Genomic DNA, 24782 nt, shown 5'->3' on the forward strand with positions numbered 1-24782 from the left:
TCTATTGGAGATGTCCCCAGGTATGCCAAAGCAGGTGATCCAGTGAGTGGTAAGGGCACATGCACAGGTTGCAGTTGAGGTATCCAAGAGTGGGACAGCTTCTGGCCATCTTTTGAATCTGTTCATGGTGGTGAAGAGGTGGGTGGCCCCTCTGGATGGCGGCAGCAGTCCAACAATTTCAACGAGGGTGTGGTTGAAACGCTGGTCTGTCAGGGTGAAGATCTACAGCAGCACCATGATGTGTCGCTCAATCTTGGAGGTTTAAGAGGGGATGCATGCTCAGGTCCAGTTGCTGACCTGCATCCGCAACCCATTCCACATGAACTCGTTTGCCATTTAGTGCCTTTGTTGTTCGGATGGAAAGTTGAGTGAGACTGTGAACCATGTTGAAAATCTGGCAGTGCCAGGCATTGGGAATGATGGGTCTTGGCTGTCCTGTAGACACATCGTAGAGGAGTGTGCTGTCAGCGGGCCTGAATCACACATTCTCCAACACGATGTCTGAGATGGCGATGTGGCAGGAGAGCATTTCTTCATCCTCTCGTTGGGTTGCAGCCATGGCCGTATGGTCAACACTGGAGGCCAGAGCATGGATGTTGTTGATGATGGTGCGGGACAATGAGTCTGCGACATGGTTGCTCTTATCTGAGATGTGCTGGACACAAATCGTGTATTCTGAGACTTAAGTCAGTTGGCACTGCTGGTGGGCTGACCAAGGATCAGACACTTTGGCAAAAGCAATTGTGAGTGGCTTATGGTTGATGAAGACTGAAATCCCTGCCCTCGAGGAAGTAGCAGAAATGCCGGACGGCCAGGTAGAGAGTGAGGAACTCCTTGTCAGAAGTGCTGTACTTATTTTCAGGTGGTCTCAGGTGACAGCTGAAGAAGGCGAGGGGCTGCCAGCAGCCATCGATCAGTTGTTCCATCACTCTGCCTATGGCTGTGGCAGATGCATTGACCGTGAGAGCTGTTAGTGCATTGGCCCGTGGATGTACCAGCATCTCCTTGGCATTGTTAAATGAAGTCGTGGCTGCATTGTCCCAAACAGGTTCTATCAGCTTGTTGGCTAGGACCTTGAACAGTGGTTGCATGATCCTGGCAGCTGCCGGCACAAAACTGTGGTAGTTAGCCATGCCAACATACTCTTGGAGTACCTTCGCCATAGTAGGTTTGGCAAACTTGCAAATGACCTCTTCCATGGTTGGGAGTGGGACTGCTCCGTGCTGGTTGATGTGATGGCCAAGGAAAATTGATGGAGGAGAGGCCAAACTAACACTTAACAAGGTTGATGGTCAGGCCATGCTTGTTGAGCCTTGGGCAGGACTTCCTGAGGTATGCATGGTGTTCCTGGCGAGAGTGGCTGGTGATGAGGATGTCAATGAGATAGATGAACACGAAGTCCAGCCTGCGGCCCACCATGTCCATGAGCTGTTGGAAAGCTTGGGCGGCGTTCTTTATTCTGAAAGGCATGCATAGGAACTCAAAGAGGCTGAATGGGGTGATGTGAGCCATATTAATGAGAAAATGCTGCCCCAAATGACAATCCCAAATGATGAGGAGGTGATGTTTATGGCTGGCTGCAGTTGCCTTTAGCGATGGCTGGCTGAGGCATTTTCTGGACGTGTGCAGGGTGGTCAGCATCGGCAGGCCTCAGAGCCCTACCTTTGGTGGTAGTAGCACCACTTGTCCACCACGGAGCTGCCTCTCCTTCCATGGAGTCCGGGCCAGCCCGTATGACCTGCCAAGGCACAGCTGCCACCCGGTTGATGGTGGTTCCACCCTGCTATTTGGCATGCAACAGCACATCCGCACAGGCTGCCAGCCATTGGAGGTCATTGAAATCATCATCGGCGAGGAGTAGACGGATGTCCTCAGGCATCTGCTCGAGGAAGACCTGTTGGAAGAGGAGGCAGGTCTTGTGTCCGTCTATCAGGGTGAGCATCTTGTTCACAAGCACAGACAGTTTGTTGTCACCGAGGCCCTCCATGGGCAAGAGTTTTGCCGTCCTGTCGCGGCAGCTGAGACCAAATGTATCATTGAGGAGCATCTTGATTCCTATGTATTTGTTGTTCGCTGGTAGCTGGCAGAGGTAATCAGTGAAGTGGCCAGTGGTGTCCTGGTTTTGCACACTGACTGCTTAGTGATACTCAGTGATGTTGGCAGTTATCTAGCAGATGTGGAATTGGGCTTCAACTTGTTCAAACCACACCCGGGGCTGTGATGTCCAGAAGGTGGGCAGTTTGAGTTAAACTGCATTCTGCTGATCTGGGTTGTCTACCCCAGGCATGGTGAAATAAAAAAAAGTTTTGGATCATTGGGGGTCACCACTGAAGTGATTCAGTGTTGTACAAACACTGAAGAGGTCCACAAGTTTTTTAAAACACTCAGTTCAATATTGAGACACTCGGTTTAATGATTAGATGATACAGTGACAACTAGTACACCAGGACAGGGTATGACTGTTAACCTTGGTTCTGAGGAGAAGACTGCCCTGTTGGTCGGCCCAGATCAAACCAGGTCTCTGTGGGTGCCTGGGCCGTATGAACAACGGTTTGAAGCCAGAGTGGCAAGGCCAGCCACAGGGCACACAAACTCTTATTAAGTTTAATGCTTTCATAACCCAATTTCTACCCATCTCTCTTTCGAAAATTCCTCACAGCTCTCATTTATCCTTTGATGGTTCTGTGATTCCACCTCTTGACTCAGTGAATATACTTGGTTTTACTGTAACATCTACTCTCTTTTGGAAACCCCACATTACAGGAGTAGCTAAGTCTGCCTCTAAGGAACTGGGTGTTCTGTTTAGATGTCAAAGCTTCCTCTCTTCTGGACAGTTATTCTGTTTATAAAAGGGATTGATTCATCCTTGTATGGAGTACTGCTCTCACATTTGGGGTGGTTTTAGCTCTGCATCCTTGATAGAGTTGAGTTGAAAGTGGTCTGACTTATAAACTGTTCCAGGCTAACTTCCAAACTTGACCCTATTGCCCTATGCTGCAATGTTGGTTCATTCCCTCTTTTCTAGGTATTACTCTGGTTTTTGCTCCCAAGAGCTGGCTGCTTGTCTTCCCCACCTCTAGCTAGATCACGCAATGAACTTATATCCAGTGCAGTTACTGAAAAATCAAATGTTTTGCAATCTCAGAAACATGGGTAAATTCCGAGAATAAACATGTAATTGCTGAGTTATCAATACCTGGATACAAACTGTTTACAAAAGATTGCTTGTACAGGGTAGATGGTGGAGTTTTGATCTACTTCGATAACAATCTAAGTGCTGTTAAGATAAGCAAAGTAGACGCACACACTTATGACTCTTTAAATTGATATTACCAACAAGTTCAGAAGTAAACTACATCTCGGCATTATTTACAGACCTCATAAGCTAAAAAGAAGGTGATAAGATGCTATACAATGAAAGCAAAACTATGGTAAACAATAAAGAGGTTATAGTAGTAGGAGACTTTAACAGTCCAAACATAAACTGGAACACTTTAACAGGTGACAGAGAGGGAACGAGACTAATGAAACTGATTGGAGATGCTTTTCTAGAACAGTTAATTGAAAAACAACTAGAGGTAAAAGCATTCTTGATCTTGTCCTCACTAGTGACACAAACTTAATCACCTCTTGCAAAGTAGGTGAGAGTTTGTCAAATGGCAATCATAGTTTGATTAGAGATAATTATAGATTATGAAATGAATGACAACAAACTCTTGATTCGAGATTACAGGTGAGCAAATTTAGAAAACATTAGACATGAAAATCGCTGTATCAATCGGACAAAACTTCTTGACATTCACACAGCAGGGGAAGTGTGGAATAATTATAAGAACACACTACCCGAGATTGAAAATGAACACATTCCAAGAATTAGGGAGAGAACATGCAATATTTCAACATCGTCATGGATGAATAGAAGAATAGGAGGACTAATTTGGCAAAACAAGAAAACATATAAGAAACTCAAATCAATGGGAACTGATGAAAATCGCCAGGAATTAATCAAAATCTGAAGAGAGTGTAAGAAGGTCATAATACAGAGTAAACGTGAGGGAAAAAAAAGGATTGCCTTGAAAGTTAAGAATAATCCCAAGGAATTCTTCAAATATATAAGGCAAAGGAAGACAGTAGAAGAAGGAATGGAACCATCATGAAATGAACATGACACACTGACTACTGGTGACAAGGAAATGGCTATTACATTAAATTCTTCCTTTAATTCCGTTTTCATAGTTGAAGAAACATCTTGAACACTGCAACCAATGAAAGTGTTTCAAGGATCTGATGAAGAAGAGTTGAATGTTAGAGAAATAAGAAGCTCTGAATACCTGGACCAATTAAATCCTAACAAATTCAACAGCCCAGATAACTTAGCTCCAAGATTCTTAAAGAGGTCAGGCGACAGCTGATATACCTCATAACAAAAATATTCAACAAATCTCTATTGGATGGTCAGGTAGCATATGACTGGAAACTAGCAAACATTACTCCTATATATAAAAAAGGAGACAGAAAGTGTGCCTTGAACTACTTCCCAGTTAGCCTTACATCAGTGATAGGTAAAGCGATGGAAAAAATAATATGAGATAAAAATGGCACGTTTCTAGATTATCACAAAATACTATTGGACAACCATCTTGGTTTTCCACAATATAAGATCCTGCCTGACAAATTTTCTGGAAATTTTCAATGTTATCAGAATTAGGACAAAAAAGTACTGTCTAATGTAGCATACTTAGATTTCCTAAAGGCTTTCGATATTGTACCTTACAAGAGACTTTTACATAAACTCAAAACACATGGGATTGGTGAAGCACTCTATACATGGATCAGAGACTGACTTACCAGAAGAAAACACCATGTGGTATTAAACAGCGAAGCCTCAGATTGGTTAGACTTAACAAGTGGTGTGCCACAGTGGTTGGTCCCAGGCCCAATTCTTTTCATGATATACATTAATGACCTAGAACATGGTCTCATATCTAAGATCTCCAAATTTGCTGACAATACTAAACTAGGAGGTAGGACTGCAAAATGATTTAAAGAGATCTTAACTTGCTAGTAGAATGGTCAGACAGATGGCAAATGAAGTTTAATGTAGACAAGTTTAAAGTTTGCACTTTTGAGACAGGAATATATGTTACGGCTACATACTGTTTGGAAACTCTCTAACTAAAGTAGGTGTAGAAAAGGACCTTGTAGTTGTCATTAGCAGCAATATGAAGTACACTAAACAGTGTCAAGTAGCTAGTAAAAAAGGCAACCAAAAGTTGAGTTTAATTGCCATGAACATAGATTACAAGAACCAGAAAGAGTCCTCACACTTTATAATTTTCTAGTAAGACCACACCTTGAATATACAGTCCAGTTTTGGTCCGTAAACTATAAAAACGATGAGGAAAACTAGAGCAAGTACAAAGATGCTCAACGAAATTGATCCCATCCCTTAGAAGTCTGGCATGTGACATGATGCTAAAACAATTGGATCTCTTTTCCCTTAAAAAATGTAGACTTAACGGTAACTTAATCCAAGTGTTCAAAATTCTGAATGAGTTTGATAACGTAAATCACAAACATATTTTCAAGATACAAGAAAATAATTGGAAGAAGACTCAAAGCTAGAAGATATAGTATGGATGTAGGAAAAAGCTTCTTTTCCTATAGGTGTGTTAAGCACTGGAATAAGTTACCGTCAGACGTAGTGAATGCTAAGACTTTTGAATAACTTCAAAAGTCATTTAGACAAATATTTTATAAATTCAGGTATACTTTGAGAAAAATGCCAGAAATAAGCTGTATAAACAGCAGCGGTAATGAGGACAGAAGAAGGCTAATTTGCGTCATCATGGAGTCGGTGATAGCTTAAAAAACTGCTAAGCAGAATTACATTTTCTTGTCAAGTTAACCTCATTTTAATTAATTTTTTTTACCAGACAACCCAGTTGTGGGCCAATCAGGCCTCCTGTTGTCTGTCTTTCCCATGTAAACTCGTATATTATTTGGCAAGCTGCTGCGACACATGATTATTGTGTGGCCATCAGCAGTTCAAGGGTGGGCCATTTTGATACCTGCCTCTTTTCCTACTCATCAAAGCTTTGGAACTCTCTACCTTCTCATGTCTTCCTCTATAACTATAACCTGGCACATTTCAGAAGACAGGTTTTTCACTTCCTTCAAAATTCGTAAGTATTTTCCCTTTTCTTTACTTTTTCCCTTTCATAATTCCCTCTATATTTGAATTAAGGCCTGGCCTTGATGTGGACTTTTGTCCATGACTGGAGCCTTCAACATCAGAAAAAAATTGTCACCTGTGGTTTGTCATCAGCAAACAACAATTGACTCACTTTTCAGGCACCCTTGCATACTGCTTACTTGCCACCCTCTCCAAGACCCTTTCATTTACCTCCATCACCATACTGTGCATAAACAAATTAAACAGCTATGGTGACATCACATACCCCTGTTGCAGACCAATGTTTATGTGGAACCTCTCTCTCCTCTCTTCCTGCTCATACACACACCTTACACTTGATAGACTTCTCTCTTCTTCTAGTAGCTTTTCTCTCATGAGGCATCTCTATCAGTCCTATTATATGCTTTAAACATACCCATGAATGCTTCATACAAATCCCTCTTTTTCTCATAAGTATTTCTCACTCATGCTCTTCAAAGAAAACACCTGATCCACACATCATCGACCACTACTGAACAACATTGTTCCTCCCCAGTCATATGCTCTGTACATTCCTTCACCTTCTCAATCACCACTCTCCTAGACACCTTAACAGGTACAGTCTACAGAGTCATATCTTTGTAGTGTGAACACTCGCCTTTTTTTTCCTTCACCTTTATTCAATGGCATTATACATGAATTCCATCAATCCTCAGGCACCTCACCATGATCCATACATACAGTGAAAATTCTAACTAACCAGTCAACAACACAGTCACCATTTCTTAAGAAATTCAACTGCAGTACCATCCACTTTAGCTGCCTTGCCACACTTCATCTTTCACAAGGCTTTTACTGTCTCTTCTTCATACTTTACCAAACCACTTTCCATGACTGTATCACCTCGCACATCTCCCTGACCCAGACACCCTACATTTGCCATCCTATCATTAAGCACATTTAACAGTCCTTTGAAATACTTGCTCCATCTCCTACTCACCTCATCACTACTTGTTACTACTTCCCCATTAGCCCATCTCACTGATATTTCCATTTGTACTCTAATTTTTGTCACAGTATCCTTCCAAATCTTTTTCTCATTCCCCCTGAAGTATACTGATAATCTTTCACTCCAGCCCTCATGTATATATACTTTATTAATGTTTTTAGTTTCATACTGAACTTCAGTTTGGTATGGACACAAATAAGGGAATGTATTGAGACCAGTCAGTAATAGCAAGATCCAGAGTAGACAAAGGGGGAGGTGAAGGAGAAACAACCAGAGAATAAATGCTCAGAGATGTATAGGGAAGTTGTTGAAAAGCTAGACCAAAAGTTTACACAACTAAGAAAGAAGTTAAAGAAACTGATGAATCAGGTCAAGGATCACAGAGGTATCATGAGATGAAAGTGGAACTTTGGAATTAGAAATTGGAGTAAAAGAGCCTACATACAGAGTCCCATTAGATGAGGGATATCAGAGGGAACATAACCAAGGAAGTAAAGTAAAATGATTGAAAACAGAGCAGATAATTGTAGATGTATTTGAGGATGTTGAGCTAAAGGATATTGCTACAGAAACTATTGAAAATATTGGGCTTGGAGGAGCAGAAGGAGCAATTTCTATGGCTGCCCAGTGGAATTTGAACATTATGACTGATGCTGTGGGACAGAAATCTTGGAACATTATAAAAATGGATTATGAAACACTTTTGGAGATGAGCAATCAAGAAAATGTGTGGTACAGTTGATAAGTTAGCAAAAAGGGGAGATTTTATGGGAAACCAGAGACCCAAAAGTTGAAACAAAAACTGCTTGACAGCCATAGAGTGGGTGGGACCAGAGGTATAGAGGTTAAAATATCAGGTAATTAATTGATAAAAATCTGTATTTGTTTTTGGACTGGATGGGCATTGCCCACTAGATAGAGAAACAGAAAGAAAGAAGGAATGCCATGTAGAAGATTATGGAGGCTGTGAAATTGCCAGATGCAATTTCAATTAGGAAAATATGAGAAATGGTGATTATAATCTAGACATAAGGGAGGTCCAGTTGTGGTAAACTTCGATTTGGAGTCATCAAGCTAGGAGGTACTTAAGCAGCAAAGAGACTTAAGAGCAAGGTCGAATATAGTGATACACCAAGGGAAGAGAGGAAGAAAAGCAAAGAATGCTAAAACAGGAGATACCAAGGAGGCAAGAGGTCAGAACTCCCCTGCCAGCACTGTAGACAGGTCAGTGATGTCAGGTGATGATGTCAGAGTGAAAGTGATATATACAAATACTTATAGATGAGCAGTAAATGGTAAAGAGCTGGAATTTAGGGATCGAATTACAGAAAATACATGTGATATTGTTGGAGTTTTGAAATAAAGCTTATTGAAGAGATAAGGTCTCTCCCCCTCTGTCCAGAGTAGTACTTGAGAGTGAGGAGAGAAAGAGAAAGGAGGGGGAGATTTGGCTCTCTTGATAAAAGTTTCTTGATAAAAGTTAGCCGTAAGTTTCAGCAAATAGAAGAAGATGGCTTGCTCAGACAACACATAATGAGAAGAGTAACTGTAGAAAAGAAATGCTTTGTGGTGTTGATATTGTGTAATCCTCCAAAGAATTGCAACAATCCAGAAAAATATACAGTGATAATGAAGGAGCATTCAGTATGGTACAGGAAGCAGTAGATTGCGCACTTCTGAGGTGTAGTGACAGGGAATCATGGAGACAAGATTTTAGAGTTTGTACTTGATTATTTCCTTTACCGACATGTCAATGAACTCAGTAGGTTGAGAGAAACTGGTACACCATCATTACTGGATGTTATCTTCACACTTACTATCTTGAATATTTAGAGTATTATATATGATACACCACTTGGGAAGAGCAATCATATCATCCTCAAGTTTGACTGTGTGGTAAATGAGGAAGTTAAAAGAGCAGAAGTGAGACAACTCCTAAATAGGTGATATGACTTTGGAAACTACACAGACAGCAGCAATTTCTGTGGTAGCACAGATTGGGAAATGGAGTACAGCAGCTAAGTACCTTCCACAGAGCATCTCTATCAACCCTATCATATGCCTTCTCCAGATCCATAAATGCTACATACAAATCCATTTGCTTTTCTAAGTATTTCTCACATACATTCTTCAAAGCAAACACCTGATCCACACATCATCTCCCACTTCTGAAACCACACTGCTCTTCCCCAATCTGATGCTCTGTACATGCCTTCACCCTCTCAATCAATACCCTCCCATATAATTTACCAGGAATACTCAACAAACTTGTATCTCTGTAATTTGAGCACTCACCTTTGTCCCTTTTGCCTTTGTGCAATGGCACTATGCAAGCCTTCCGCCAATCCTCAGGCACCTCACCATGAATCATACATACATTAGATAACCTTACCAACCAGTCAACAATACAATCACCCCCTCTTTTAATAAATTCCACTGCAATACCATCCAAACCCTGCTGCCTTGCCAGCTTTCATCTTCCGCAATGTTTTTACTACCTCTTCTCTGTTTACCAAATTGTTTTCCGTAACCCTCTCACTTTGCACACCACCTCAACCAAAACACCCTATATCTGCCACTCTATCATCAAACACATTCAACAAACCTTCAAAATACTCACTCCATCTCCTCACATCACCACTACTTGTTATCACCTCCCCATTAGCCCCCTTCACTGACGTTCCCATTTGCTCCCTTGTCTTACGCACTTTATTTACCTCCTTCCAGAACATCTTTTTATTCTCCCTAAAATTTAATGATACTCTCTCACCCCATCTCTCATTTGCCCTCTTTTTCACCTCTTGCACCTTTCTCTTGACCTCCTGCCTCTTTCATTTATACATCTCCCACTCATCTGCATTATTTCCCTGCAAAAATTGTCCAAATGCCTCTTTCTTCTCTTTCACTAATAATCTTACTTCCTACCACCACTCGCTACCCTTTCTAATCTGCCCACCTCCCACGCTTCTCATGCCACAAGCATCTTTTGCGCAAGCCATCACTGATTCCCTAAATACATCCCATTCCTCCCCCACTCCCCTTACCTCCTTTATTCTCACCTCTTTCCATTCTCTACTCAGTCTCTCCCGGTACTTCCTTACACAAGTCTCCTTCCCAAGCTCACTTACTCTCACCACTCTTTTCACCCCAACATTCTCTCTTCTTTTCGAAAACCTCTACAGATCTTCACCTTCGCCTCCACAAGATAATGACGAGACATCCCTCCAGTTGCACCTCTCAGCACATTAACATCCAAAAGTGTCTCTCGTGCGCCTATCAGTTAACACGTAATCTAGTAACGCTCTCTGGCCATCTCTCCTACTTACATACGTATATTTATGTATATCTCTCTTTTTAAACTACTTACATACGTATACTTATGTATATCTCTCTTTTTAAACCAGGTATTCCCAATCACCTGTCCTTTTTCAGCACATAAAGCTACAAGCTCTTCACCATTTCTATTTACAACACTGAACACCCCATGTATACCAATTATTCCCTCAACTGCCACATTACTCACCTTTGCATTCGAATCACCCATCACTATAACCCAGTCTCGTGCATCAAAACCACTAACACACTCATTAAGCTGCTCCCAAAACACTTGCCTCTCATGATCTTTCTTCTCATGTCCAGGTGCATATGCACCAAAAATCACCATCCCTCTCCATCAACTTTCAGTTTTACCTATATCAATCTAGAGTTTACTTTCTTACACTCTGTCACATACTCCCACAACTCCTGTTTCAGGAGTAGTGCTACTCCTTCCGTTGCTCTTGTCCTCTCACTAACCCCAAGACATTCCCAAACCACTCTTCCCCTTTACCCTTGAGCTTCATTTCACTCAGAGCCAAAACATCCAGGTTCCTTTCCTCAAACATACTACCTATCTCTACTTTTTTCTCATCTTGGTTACATCTACATACATTTAGACACCCCAATCTGAGCCTTCGAGGAGGATGAGAACTCCCCGCTTGACTCCTTCTTCTGTTTCCCCTTTTAGAATGTTAAAATTCAAGGAAGGGAGTGTTTCTAGCCCCCTGCTCCCGTCCCCATTAGTCGCCTTCTCCGACACGTGAGGAATGCGGGGGAAGTATTCTTTCTCCCCTATCCCCAGGGATAAATCTCCCCATCCCCTTTTTCATATCCAACCATAATCTCCACTCATGATTCCAGTTCAAAGGTGGTGTCTGTGCCATCAACATCATACATATTGCACACCTCGAGAACCCTGAGTCCCAGACGTTGATGTCATCTGGCTCAAGGTCTATTTCCCAACCACCACACTTTTCCTTTGTTTTGCATATTGCCCTCTTAGTACTTCAAATATTAAATCTTTTTTTTTTTTTTTTTTGCTATTTAAACTACTGCCATGACTAGGTATCCTTTCAACCACAAGGTGAGATTCTCTACTTTTGGAATTTCAACATTTACTGTGGGGAATGATTGAATTTCTCCCATACTGATGGTAGGGGTATTGAGGCCTTCACGTTCTTTATTTTCAGTGATCTAGGGCAAATAATCTCCCACCCCACCCATATTCCTGACCACTGTAACCACTTTCCTAATATTCTGAATCTGTTTTTCACCTCTAACCCCTCACACTGTAACTACACAATCTTGCCCCCAGTTGGTTCTTTTGACCATTCTTTCATAAATGTATCTATTTTGTGGCACCTTCCCTTCAGCAGCCCCTTCTAAATGTAGATGTTAGCACCTCTTCAAAGCTAACTGGAATAACTTCTAAAATTCTTTTGTTTTTCCTTGGGTAAATTACTGTCTTTTGTGCTGATGCTTCTGTGTCAGCTAGACTTCTAGCATAGGTTATTGTTGTGGGAATGGAAGCATTTGTCCCCTCTTTTTCGGCATTTCTCAGCATAGCCTATACTTCCAATTCATGTTTCAACTGCTGCTGTTCTGAAGCCATTCAGGCAAGGGATCAGACTTATCGAGCTTGGAAAAGCTCTCCTTCCTCCAACTCCCTGTTAGCAATTATCATTGCCTGTAATCATTACAGGTACATTATCCATGAGTCAAAGTATTTCTTTATTCAAAGGAAGTGTGATAAAATCTCTGGTCCTCAGCTAAGGTTATCGATCGCAAACAACTTCTGTCACTCTACCTTTCCTTCACTTTTTCTCTCTAATATTGCTATAGCTGTCACTCCTTTAGACAAAACAACTCTCTATTGTTCCCTCTTCTTTTCTAACTTTACCTTGGATGACTGTAACATCCCTTCACCTCCTGATGCTCTTCTTGCTAATTGTATGCCTATTCTCATAATCTCTTTTTGAACTGTCCGATAAAAGCTCCTCTTTGGATCCAAGCAAGGCTTATGGTCCAGATGGCATCTATCCCCATTTACTGATAGAGCATGCCTCTGAAGTTGTGTCTGTGCTTGCTGGTCTGCTCCATTTTTTGTTGAAAAACCAGTACATGCTTCATGGAAGCATGTGTTGATACATCCCATCCCTAAGATGGGTGACTGTTCTAACATCCCTATCATCCTGTTGTTTTGAAATCTACAATTTCCAAAGTCATTGAATCCCTCCTCTACTCCCATATTCTCAGATACCTTGAATCTCACTGTCTTCTCTCTGATCACCAGTGTGGCTTCTTTAAGATGAGATCCACTGGTGATGTTCCATCCTGTTTTAGTAATGTCTGTTCATCATCCCTGAAAGATTTTTGTAATCCTATGTAGTTGCTCTTGACATATCCAAAAATTTTGACTGGGTGTGGCATAGAGGTTTCATCTCAGAGCTCCCCCATCTTGGCTTCCATTCCTCACTTTGCTCTCTCATATCTAGCATGCTCTTTGGTAAATCTGTCTATGTGGTTGTTGATGGATCAGCCTCTCTCCCTTCCTCCATCAACAGTGGTGTCCTTCAAGGTTCTTTCATATCTTCTACACTTTTTCTCCTTTTTATCAACGATTTCCTATCTTCCACAAATATCCATACACTGATAACTCAACAAATCATTCCTCTATATCCTTCAGGTCTGGTCCTGCTTCTCTCAATCTGCATCTTGTCTTGACACATCTTCCTCAGTATACTCAGACTTGGACAAGACACCTCAGTGGGGTAGATAAAATCTGATTACATCTAATACCTCCAAGACTCAGTTTCTGTTCATCTCTATCTAACAATAATTCCTTTCAACTTTCCTCACTCTTTTGAAGGTTCTGTGATTCCACTTCTTGACTCTGTGAACATGCTTTGTATTCTTGTAACATTTACTCTTTCTAGGAAACCCAGCATTAAGGAAATAGCTAAGTCTACCTTTATGAAACTGTGCATCATGTTTAGATGTCAGAATTTCTTTTCTTCCCGACAGTTGCTTTGTTTGTACAAAGGATTGGTCCAACCGTGTGTGAAGTACTGCATTCTCATCTGAGGTGGATCTAGCTCTGCTTCTTTACATGACAGAGTTTGATTTGAAAGCAGTCAGATTTATAAACTATTCTAGGCTAACTTCAGAACTTGACTCATCCTACACTGCAATATTGGTTCACTTTCCTCTTCAATACTTTGGTTTTGGTGACTTTGTCGTTCAATGACAAAAAAAAAAAGTACAGCACAATTAGGTAATTACACTCTTACACATATCTGTATACACTTTATACCTCTCTGTAGTCTGAACATCTATTTTTGTCCCCATTGCTCTTATATAAGGTCACCTTGTGTACATTTTGATAGAAATGTGTGAAGATATCACTAGAGTGAATAAGAAATGAACCTTTGACAGTGATATCATTAATAACATTTCGCAGGTTGGTCAAGGAAATATTTGCAGTTCAGCTGTAAGTACAGGGAAAAGAGAGGGATTGCAGAATAGATTGAAAGATGCCATGAGAGAATCTATTAGGGTAATGAACATTTTAGTTCATGATTTTAGAGGAATGATTTTTGATTAAGTGGAATGGAAGCATTTTGTGTATTAAATTAGGGTAATGGAAACTCTTGTCTTATTTGACAAATAAACATAGTGTGCAAAATGGAAAGGCAAGAAGCACATGTTTAAGTGTATAGGTTCATGTCACAAACACATTTGGCTCTGGTTTAGAATGTGCATGTTTTATTTGATAGAAAATTGACCAGATGATTAATGAAATATATTTCCTCATTTCAGTGGTTTAAAAAATGATACCATTCCTGAGACATTCCTATTAAAACATACTGTCTCTGGACATCAGTTTCCTGTCCGATTTGTCAAGATTGTTCCATTGCAGGTAAGATTTTGCAGAATAGTCAAAAAGGAGAAATTTTTGCTTCGGGATTTTTAGTGTCTTGTTGGAAATGCATCAGATTATACCAGAAAAATTGTCTTATTTATTGTATTTTATTATATATTATATTTGATTACCCTCTCCCGCATCAGTGAGATAGCCCCAGGAAACAGACTAAGAATGGTCCATCCACTCGCATACTACACACACACATATATATATATATATATATATATATATATATATATATATATATATATATATATATATATATATATATATATATACATTCACTGAGAACCAATCACTTTCCTCTCTTCCTACACGTACACATGCCTTACATCCTCGATAAAAACTTTTCACTGCTTCTAACAACTTGCCTCCCACACCATATATTCTTAATACCTTCCACAGAGCATCTCTATCAACTCTATCATATGCCTTCTCCAGATCCATAAATGCTACATACAAATCCATTTGCTTTTCTAAGTATTTCTCACATACATTCTTCAAAGCAAACACCTGATCCACACATCCTCTACCACTTCTGAAACCGGGAGACAGCGACAAAGTATAAAAAAAAAAAAAAAAAAAAAAATATATATATATATATATATATATATATATATATATATATATTTTTTTTTTTGCTTTGTCGCTGTCTCCTGCGTTTGCGAGGTAGCGCAAGGAAACAGACGAAAGAAATGGCCCAACCCACCCCCACACACATGTATATACATACGTCCACACACGCAAATATACATACCTACACAGCTTTCCATGGTTTACCCCAGACGCTTCACATGCCTTGATTCAATCCACTGACAGCACGTCAACCCCGGTATACCACATCGCTCCAATTCACTCTATTCCTTGCCCTCCTTTCACCCTCCTGCATGTTCAGGTCCCGATCACACAAAATCTTTTTCACTCCATCTTTCCACCTCCAATTTGGTCTCCCTCTTCTCCTCATTCCCTCCACCTCCGACACATATATCCTCTTGGTCAATCTTTCCTCACTCATTCTCTCCATGTGACCAAACCATTTCAAAACACCCTCTTCTGCTCTCTCAACCACGCTCTTTTTATTTCCACACATCTCTCTTACCCTTACGTTACTCACTCGATCAAACCACCTCACACCACACATTGTCCTCAAACATCTCATTTCCAGCACATCCATCCTCCTGCGCACAACTCTATCCATAGTCCACGCCTCGCAACCATACAACATTGTTGGAACCACTATTCCTTCAAACATACCCATTTTTGCTTTCCGAGATAATGTTCTCGACTTCCACACATTCTTCAAGGCTCCCAGAATTTTCGCCCCCTCCCCCACCCTATGATCCACTTCCGCTTCCATGTTTCCATCCGCTGCCAGATCCACTCCCAGATATCTAAAACACTTGACTTCCTCCAGTTTTTCTCCATTCAAACTCACCTCCCAATTGACTTGACCCTCAACCCTACTGTACCTAATAACCTTGCTCTTATTCACATTTACTCTTAACTTTCTTCTTTCACACACTTTACCAAACTCAGTCACCAGCTTCTGCAGTTTCTCACATGAATCAGCCACCAGCGCTGTATCATCAGCGAACAGCAACTGACTCACTTCCCAAGCTCTCTCATCCCCAACAGACTTCATCCTTGCCCCTCTTTCCAAAACTCTTGCATTCACCTCCCCAACAACCCCATCCATAAACAAATTAAACAACCATGGAGACATCACACACCCCAGCGGCAAACCTATATATATATATATATATATATATATATATATATATATATATATATATATATATATATATATATATATATATATATACATAAACGCCCATACACCCACGTGTGCATTGATATATATATATATATATATATATATATATACATGTCACATGAATCAGCCACCAGCGCTGTATCATCAGCGAACAACAACTGACTCACTTCCCAAGCTCTCTCATCCCCAACAGACTTCATACTTGCCCCTCTTTCCAAAACTCTTGCATTTACCTCCCTAACAACCCCATCCATAAACAAATTAAACAACCATGGAGACATCACACACCCCTGCCGCAAACCTACATTCATTGAGAACCAATCACTTTCCTCTCTTCCTACACGTACACATGCCTTACATCCTCGATAAAAACTGCAGAAGCTGGTGACTGAGTTTGGTAAAGTGTGTGGAAGAAGAAAGTTAAGAGTAAATGTGAATAAGAGCAAGGTTATTAGGTACAGTAGGGTTGAGGGTCAAGTCAATTGGGAGGTGAGTTTGAATTGGGAAAAACTGGAGGAAGTGAAGTGTTTTAGATATCTGGGAGTGGATCTGGCAGCGGATGGAACCATGGAAGCGGAAGTGGATCATAGGCTGGGGGAGGGGGCGAAAATTCTGGGGGCCTTGAAGAATGTGTGGAAGTCGAGAACATTATCTCGGAAAGCAAAAATGGGTATGTTTGAAGGAATAGTGGTTCCAACAATGTTGTATGGTTGCGAGGCGTGGGCTATGGATAGAGTTGTGCGCAGGAGGATGGATGTGCTGGAAATGAGATGTTTGAGGACAATGTGTGGTGTGAGGTGGTTTGATCGAGTGAGTAACGTAAGGGTAAGAGAGATGTGTGGAAATAAAAAGAGCGTGGTTGAGAGAGCAGAAGAGGGTGTTTTGAAGTGGTTTGGGCACATGGAGAGGATGAGTGAGGAAAGATTGACCAAGAGGATATATGTGTCGGAGGTGGAGGGAGCAAGGAGAAGAGGGAGACCAAATTGGAGGTGGAAAGATGGAGTGAAAAAGATTTTGTGTGATCGGGGCCTGAACATGCAGGAGGGTGAAAGGAGGGCAAGGAATAGAGTGAATTGGAGCGATGTGGTATACCGGGGTTGACGTGCTGTCAGTGGATTGAATCAAGGCATGTGAAGCGTCTGGGGTAAACCATGGAAAGCTGTGTAGGTATGTATATTTGCGTGTGTGGACGTATGTATATACATGTGTATGGGGGGGGTTGGGCCATTTCTTTCGTCTGTTTCCTTGCGCTACCTCGCAAACGCGGGAGACAGCGACAAAGTATGAAAAAAAAAAAAAAAAAAATATACATGTCATCATATACACATATACATATCAAAATATACACATATACATATATATACAGACATATACATACACATGTATATATTCATGCTTGCCTTCATCCATTCTTGGCGGTATCCTGCCCCATTGGAAGCAACGTCGCTCTATTTATTGTATTTCTTAGTTTTGAAATATGTGGTGAAAAAATTATTTTAGATATACAAATTTTTATCCAGAGTTTTATAGTTAAGCTTAGGGGAGAAGGAATTTTATGTCTGTATTTCATGCATGTCGTAGAAGGTGACTAGATAGGGGAAGAGGCAAGAGCAGGGGACTGGAAACAACTTCATGTATTTCAGTTTCTAAAAGATGGAATGGAAGAAGGAGCCAAGTAATGAGTACTTGTCCTCTTTGAAGGCTCAGGCTGGGATGTATGAATGTATGTGGATGTAACAAAGATGAAAAGGAAGGAGAGATAGGTAGTATGATTGAGAAAGGAACTTCTGCCCAGAAATTTGGTATGGCAATGGGTAACCCTCTTTCACCATTGTTGAGTAAACTATTTATTTTATTTATTTTACTTTGTTGCTGTATCCTGCGTTAGCGAGGTAGTGCAAGGAAACAGAAAAAAAATGGCTCAACCCACCCACATACACATGTATATACATACACGTCCACACACGCAAATATACATACCTATACATTTCAACATATACATATATATACACACACAGACATATACATATATACTCATGTACATAATTCATACTGTCTGCCTCTATTCATTCCCATCGCCACCCCACCACACATGAAATACAATCCCGTCCCCACGCATGTGCATGAGGTAGCACTAGGAAAAGACAAATGAAGGCTTCACGTGCCCTGGTTCAATCCTATGACAGCATGTCGACCCCGGTTACCACATCATTCCAATTCACTCTATTCCTTGCATGCCTTTCACCCTCCTGCATGTTCAGGCCCCGATCACTCAAAATTTCTTTCACTTCATCTTTCCACCTCCAGTTTGGTCTCCCACTTCTCCTGGTTCCCTCTACCTCTGACACATATATCCTCTTTGTCAATCTTTCCTCACTCATTCTCTCCATGTGACCAAACCATTGCAAAACACCCTCTTCTGCTCTCTCAACCACACTCTTTTTACTACCACACATCTCTCTTACCCTATTATTACTTACTCGATCAAACCACCTCACACCACATATCGTCCTCAAACATCTCATTTCCAGCACATCCACTTTCCTCCGCACAACTCTATCTATAGCCCATGCCTCGCAACCATATAACATTGTTGGAACCACTATTCCTTCAAACATACCCATTTTTGCTTTCCGAGATAATGTTCTCGACTTCCACACATTCTTCACTGCTCCCAGAACTTTCGCCCCCTCCCCCACCCTATAATTCACTTCGGCTTCCATGGTTCCACCCGCTGCCAAATCCACTCCCAGATATCTAAAACACTTCACTTCCTCCAGTTTTTCTCCATTCAAACTTACCTCCCAATTGACTTGTCCCTCAACTGTACTGTACCTAATGACCTTGCTCTTATTTACATTTACTCTCAGCTTTCTTCTTCCACACACTTTACCAAACTCGGTCACCAGCTTCTGCAGTTTCTCACACGAATCAGCCACCAGCACTGTATCACCATTGAACAACAACTGACTCACTTCCAAAGCTCTCTCATCCACAAGAGAATGCATACTTGCCCCTCTTTCCAAAACTCTTGCATTCACCTCCCTAAGAACCCCATCCATAAACAAATTAAACAACCATGGAGACATCACACACCCCTGCCGCAAACCTACATTCACTGAGAACCAATCACTTTCCTCTCTTCCTACACGTACACATGCCTTACATCCTCGATAAAAACTTTTCAGTGCTTCTAACAACTTACCTCCCACTCCATATATTCTTAATACCTTCCACAGAGCATCTCTATCAACTCTAACATATGCCTTCTCCAGATCAATAAATGCTACATACAAATTCATTTGCTTTTCTAAGTATTTCTCACATAAATTCTTCAAAGCAAACACCTGATCCACACATCCTTTACCACTTTTGAAACCACACTTCTCTTCCCCAATCTGATGCTCTGTACATGCCTTCACCCTCTCAATCAATACCCTCCCATATAATTTCCCAGGAATACTCAACAAACTTATATCTCTGTAATTTGAGCACTCACTTTTATCCCCTTTGCCTTTGTACGATGGCACTTTGCAAGCATTTCGCCGATCCTCAGGCACCTCACCATGAGTCATACATACATTAAATAACCTTACCAACCAATCAACAATACAGTCACCCCCTTTTTTAATAAATTCCACTGCAATATCATCCAAACCTGCTGCCTTGCTGGCTTTCATCCTCTGCAAAGCTTTTTACTACCTCTTCTCTATTTACCAAATCATTTTCCCTAACCCTCTCACTTTGCACTCCACCTCGACCAAAACACCCTATATCTGCCACTCTATCATCAAACACATTCAACAAACCTTCAAAATACTCACCCCATCTCCTTCTCACATCACCACTACTTGATATCACCTCCCCATTTGCCCCCTTCACTGAAGTTCCCATTTGTTCCCTTGTCTTACGCACTTCCTTGTCTTTCCTCCTTCCAAAACATCTTTTTATTCTCCGTAGAATTTAATGATACTCTCTCACCCCTACTCTCATTTGCCCTCTTCTTCACCTCTTGCACCTTTCTCTTGACCTCCTGCCTCTTTCTTTTATACATCTCCCAGTCATTTGCTTTATTTCCCTGCAAAAATCGTCCAAATGCTTCTCTCTTCTCTTTCACAAATAATCTTACTTCTTCATCCCATCACTCACTACCCTTTCTAATCTGCTCACCTCCCATGCTTCTCATGCCACAAGCATCTTTTGAGCAAGCCATCACTGCTTCCCTAAATACATCCCATTCCTCCGCCACTCCCCTTACTTTCTTTGTTATCACCTTTTTCCATTCTGTACCTAGTCTCTCCTGGTACTTCCTCACACAAGTTTCCTTCCCAACCTCACTTACTCTCACCACTCTCTTCACCCCAACATTCTCTCTTCTTTTCTGAAAATCTCTACAAATCTTCACCTTCGCCTCCACAAGGTAATGTTCAGACATCCCTCCAGTTGCACCTCTCAGCACATTAATATCCAAAAGTCTCTCTTTCATGCGCCTATCAATTAACATGTAATCCAATAATGCTCTCTGGCCATCTCTCCTACTTACATGCGTATACTTATGTATATCTCTCTTTTTAAACCAGGTATTCCCAATCACCAGTCCTTTTTCAGCACATAAATCTACAAGCTCTTCACCATTTCCATTTACAACACTGAACACCCCATGTACACCAATTATTTCCTCAACTGGTCCATTGCTCACCTTTGCATTCAAATTACCCATCACTATAACCTGGTCTCATGCATCAAAACTACTAACCCATTCACTTAGCTGCTCCCAAAACACTTGTCTCTCATGATCTTTCTTCTCATGCCCAGGTGCATATGCACCAATAAGCACCCATCTCTCTCCATCCACTTTCAGTCTTACCCATATCAATCTAGAGTTTACTTTCTTACACTCTATCACATACTCCCACAACTTCTGTTTCAGGAGTAGTGCTACTCTTTCCCTTGCTCTTGTCCTCTCACTAACCCCTGACCTTACTCCCAAGTCATTCCCAAACCACTCTTCCCCTTTACCCTTGAGCTTCGTTTCACTCAAGAGCCAAAATATCCAGGTTCTTTTCCTCAAACATACTACCTATCTCTCCTTTTTTCTCATCTTGGTTACATCCACACACATTTAGACACCCCAATCTGAGCCTTCGAGGAGGAAGAGAATTCCCCGCGTGACTCCTTCTGTTTCCCCTTTTAGAAAGTTAAAATACAAGGAGGTGAGGGTTTTCAGCCCCCCGCTCCCGTCCCCTTTAGTCATCTTCTTCGACATGTGAGGAAAGTGTGGGAAGTATTCTTTGTCCCCTATCCCCAGGGATAAGCTATGAATGGATTTATATAGTTTTTTTTTCATAAAAGTACTAAGGGATATCTTACCCTGTAAGGCTATCTGGTTTATGTATTTATGTCAAACTTATAAACGTATTACAAACTTAAAAACATTTCCCCCCATGCTTAACAGTTCAGTACCTTCTATCAAATCTACTCTGGAAGCAGAAAATGATTATGTTTTACCGTTCATAGATTGTATGATCCATAGGATGGGCAACTTATTTAAATTCAGCTCTTACAGAAAACCCACCAATGGTTGTTCATATATTCAGTACTCAGCACAATATGATTGAGCTAAGCAATCAGTCTTCCAATTGATGCTCCTTAGGACTCTATTTATATGCAGTCCATAATTCATGGATGAAGAGCTTGAAAATATATATGATGTTCTTTATGTCAAACTGACAAACATATCTTCCCTTGCTTAACAGTTCAGTACCTTCTATCAAATCTACTCTGGAAGTAGAAAATGATTATGTTTTACCATTCATAGATTGCGTGATCCATAGGATGGGCAACATATTTAAGCTCAGCTTTTACAGAAAACCCACCTATGGTCGTTCATATATTCAATGCTCAGTACAGTATGATTGAGCCAAACAATCAATCTTCCAGTTGATGCTCTTTAGGACTCTATTTATATGCAGTCCATAATTCATGGATGAAGAGCTTGAGATATATATGTATAATGCAGACACTCCCTGATATACAGAAGACTTGATGTGGAAATATTTTTTCTAGACACGGAAAAATGAGCATTAGTAATGGAAATGCTAAGCAGCGCATGTGGAGGAACATGTTAGGCTGGCAGCCTCTTCCCATGGTGTGTATCTTACATAAACAGACACACAGTTACATTTGTTTTGTGTACATGTCCGCAGCATTGTTTAGAACTTTTAGTGACTTTAAGTATACAGGAAAAGTGTATGCAAGAATGTTGATTGATAGAGTGATGGTTGTGACTGGATGCTGAATAAGTGATGAACAAGGGAGTTTTAAGAAAGGTAGGGGATGTGCAAGCCTAATTTTTGTGAGAATGATTGCAGAAGAGTATTCGTATGAAAGGTAAGAAGCTATATGCAACTTTATGGGGATGGGGGAGAAAAAATACTTCCCACGCATTCCTCAAGTGTTGTAGAAGGCGACTAAAGGGGACGGGAGTGGGGGCTGCAAACCCTTACCTCCTTGTATTTTAACTTTCCAAAAGGGGAAACAGAAGAAGTAGTCACGCGGGGAGTGCTCATCCTCCTCGAGGGCTCAGATTGGGGTGTCTAAATGTGTGTGGATGTAAACAAAATGAGAAAAAAGGAGAGATAGGTAGTATGTTTGAGGAAAGGAACCTGGATGTTTTGGCTCTGAGTGAAACGAAGCTCAAGGGTAAAGGGGAAGAGTGGTTTGGGAATGACTTGGGAGTAAAGTCAGGGGTTAGTGAGAGGACAAGAGCAAGGGAAGGAGTAGCACTACACCTGAAACAGGAGTGGTGGGAGTATGTGATAGAGTGTAAGAAAGTAAACTCTAGATTGATATGGGTAAGATTGAAAGTGGATGGAGAGAGATTGGTGATTATTGGTGCATATGCACCTGGGCATGAGAAGAAAGATCATGAGAGGCAAGTGTTTTGGGAGCAGCTGAGTGAATGTGTTAGTAGCTTTGATGCACGAGACCGGGTTATAGTGATGGGTGATTTGAATGCAAAGGTGAGTAATGTGGCAGTTGAGGGAATAATTGGTATACATGGGGTGTTCAGTATTGTAAATGGAAATGGTGAAGAGCTTGTAGATTTATGTGCTGAAAAAGGACTGGTGATTGGGAATACCTGGTTTAAAAAGAGAGATATACATAAGTATGTGTATGTAAGTAGGAGAGATGGCCAGAGAGCGTTATTGGATTACATATTAATTGATAGGCGCGCGAGAGAGACTTTTGGATGTTAATGTGCTGAGAGGTGCAACTGGAGGGATGTCTGATCATTATCTTGTGGAGGCGAAGGTGAAGATTTGTAGAGGTTTTCAGAAAAGAAGAGAGAATGTTGGGGTGAAGAGAGTGGTGAGAGTAAGTGAGGTTAGGAAGGAGACTTGTGTGAGGAAGACTGAGTACAGAATGGAAGAAGGTGAGAACAAAGGACGTAAAGGGAGTGGGAGAGGAATGGGATGTATTTAGGGAAGCAGTGATGGCTTGCGCAAAAGATGCTTGTGGCGCGAGAAGTGTGGGAGGTGGGCAGATTAGAAAGGGTAGTGAATGGTGGGATTAAGAAGTTAAGATTATTAGTGAAAGAGAAGAGAGAGGCATTTGGACAATTTTTGCAGGGAAATAATGCAAATGAGTGGGAGATGTATAAAAGAAAGAGGCAGGAGGTCAAGAGAAAGGTGCAAGAGGTGAAAAAGAGAGCAAATGAGAGTTGGGGTGAGGGAGTATAATTAAATTTTAGGGAGAATAAAAAGATGGTTTGGAAGGAGGTAAATAAAGTGCGTAAGACAAGGGAACAAATGGGAACTTCAGTGAATCGGGCTAATGTGAAGGTGATAACAAGTAGTGGTGATGTGAGAAGGAGATGGAATGAGTATTTTGAAGGTTTGTTGAATGTGTTTGATGATAGAGTGGCAGATATAGGGTGTTTTGGTCGAGGTGGTGTGCAAAGTGAGAGGGTTAGGGAAAATGATTTGGTAAACAGAGAAGAGGTAGTAAAAGATTTGCAGAAGATGAAAGCCAGCAAGGCAGTGGGTTTGGATGGTATTGCAGTGGAATTCATTAAAAAAGGGGGTGACTGTAGTGTTGACTGGTTGGTGAGGTTATTTGATGTATGTTTGACTCATGGTGAGGTGCCTGAGGATTGGCAGAATGCTTGCATAGTGCCATTGTAGAAAGGCAAAGGGGATAAAAGTGAGTGCTCAAATTACTGAGGTATAAGTTTGTTGAGTATTCCTGGTAAATTATATGGGAAGGTATTGATTGAGAGGGTGAAGGGATGTACAGAGCATCAGATTGTGGAAGAGCAATGTGGTTTCAGAAGTGGTAGAGGATGTGTGGATCAGGTGTTTGCTTTGATGAATGTATGTGAGAAATACTTGGAAAAGGAAATGGATTTGTATGTAGCACTTATGGATCTGGAGAAGGCATATGATAGAGTTGATGGAGATGCTCTGTGGAAGGTTTTAAGAATATATGGTGTGGGAGGCAAGTTGTTAGAAGCACTGAAAAGTTTTTATCGAGGATGTAATGCATGTGCACGTGTAGAAAGAGAGGAAAGTGATTGGTT

The 24782-nt window shown here is 41.0% G+C and overlaps 1 protein-coding gene across 1 annotated transcript in view; it reads left to right on the forward strand.

Annotated features, from left to right (window-relative positions):
* muskelin (muskelin 1) overlaps positions 1–24782 on the forward strand; it is a 512022-nt gene that overhangs the window by 95305 nt on the left and 391935 nt on the right. Inside the window, exon 4 of the mRNA XM_071674329.1 lies at positions 14322–14474. Coding sequence (XP_071530430.1) covers positions 14322–14474 — 153 coding nt within the window. The remainder of the gene's footprint in view (positions 1–14321; positions 14475–24782) is intronic.

The sequence above is a fragment of the Panulirus ornatus genome, chromosome 19 (genome assembly GCF_036320965.1).
Source record: "Panulirus ornatus isolate Po-2019 chromosome 19, ASM3632096v1, whole genome shotgun sequence".
Classification (NCBI taxonomy): Eukaryota; Metazoa; Arthropoda; class Malacostraca; order Decapoda; family Palinuridae; genus Panulirus; species Panulirus ornatus.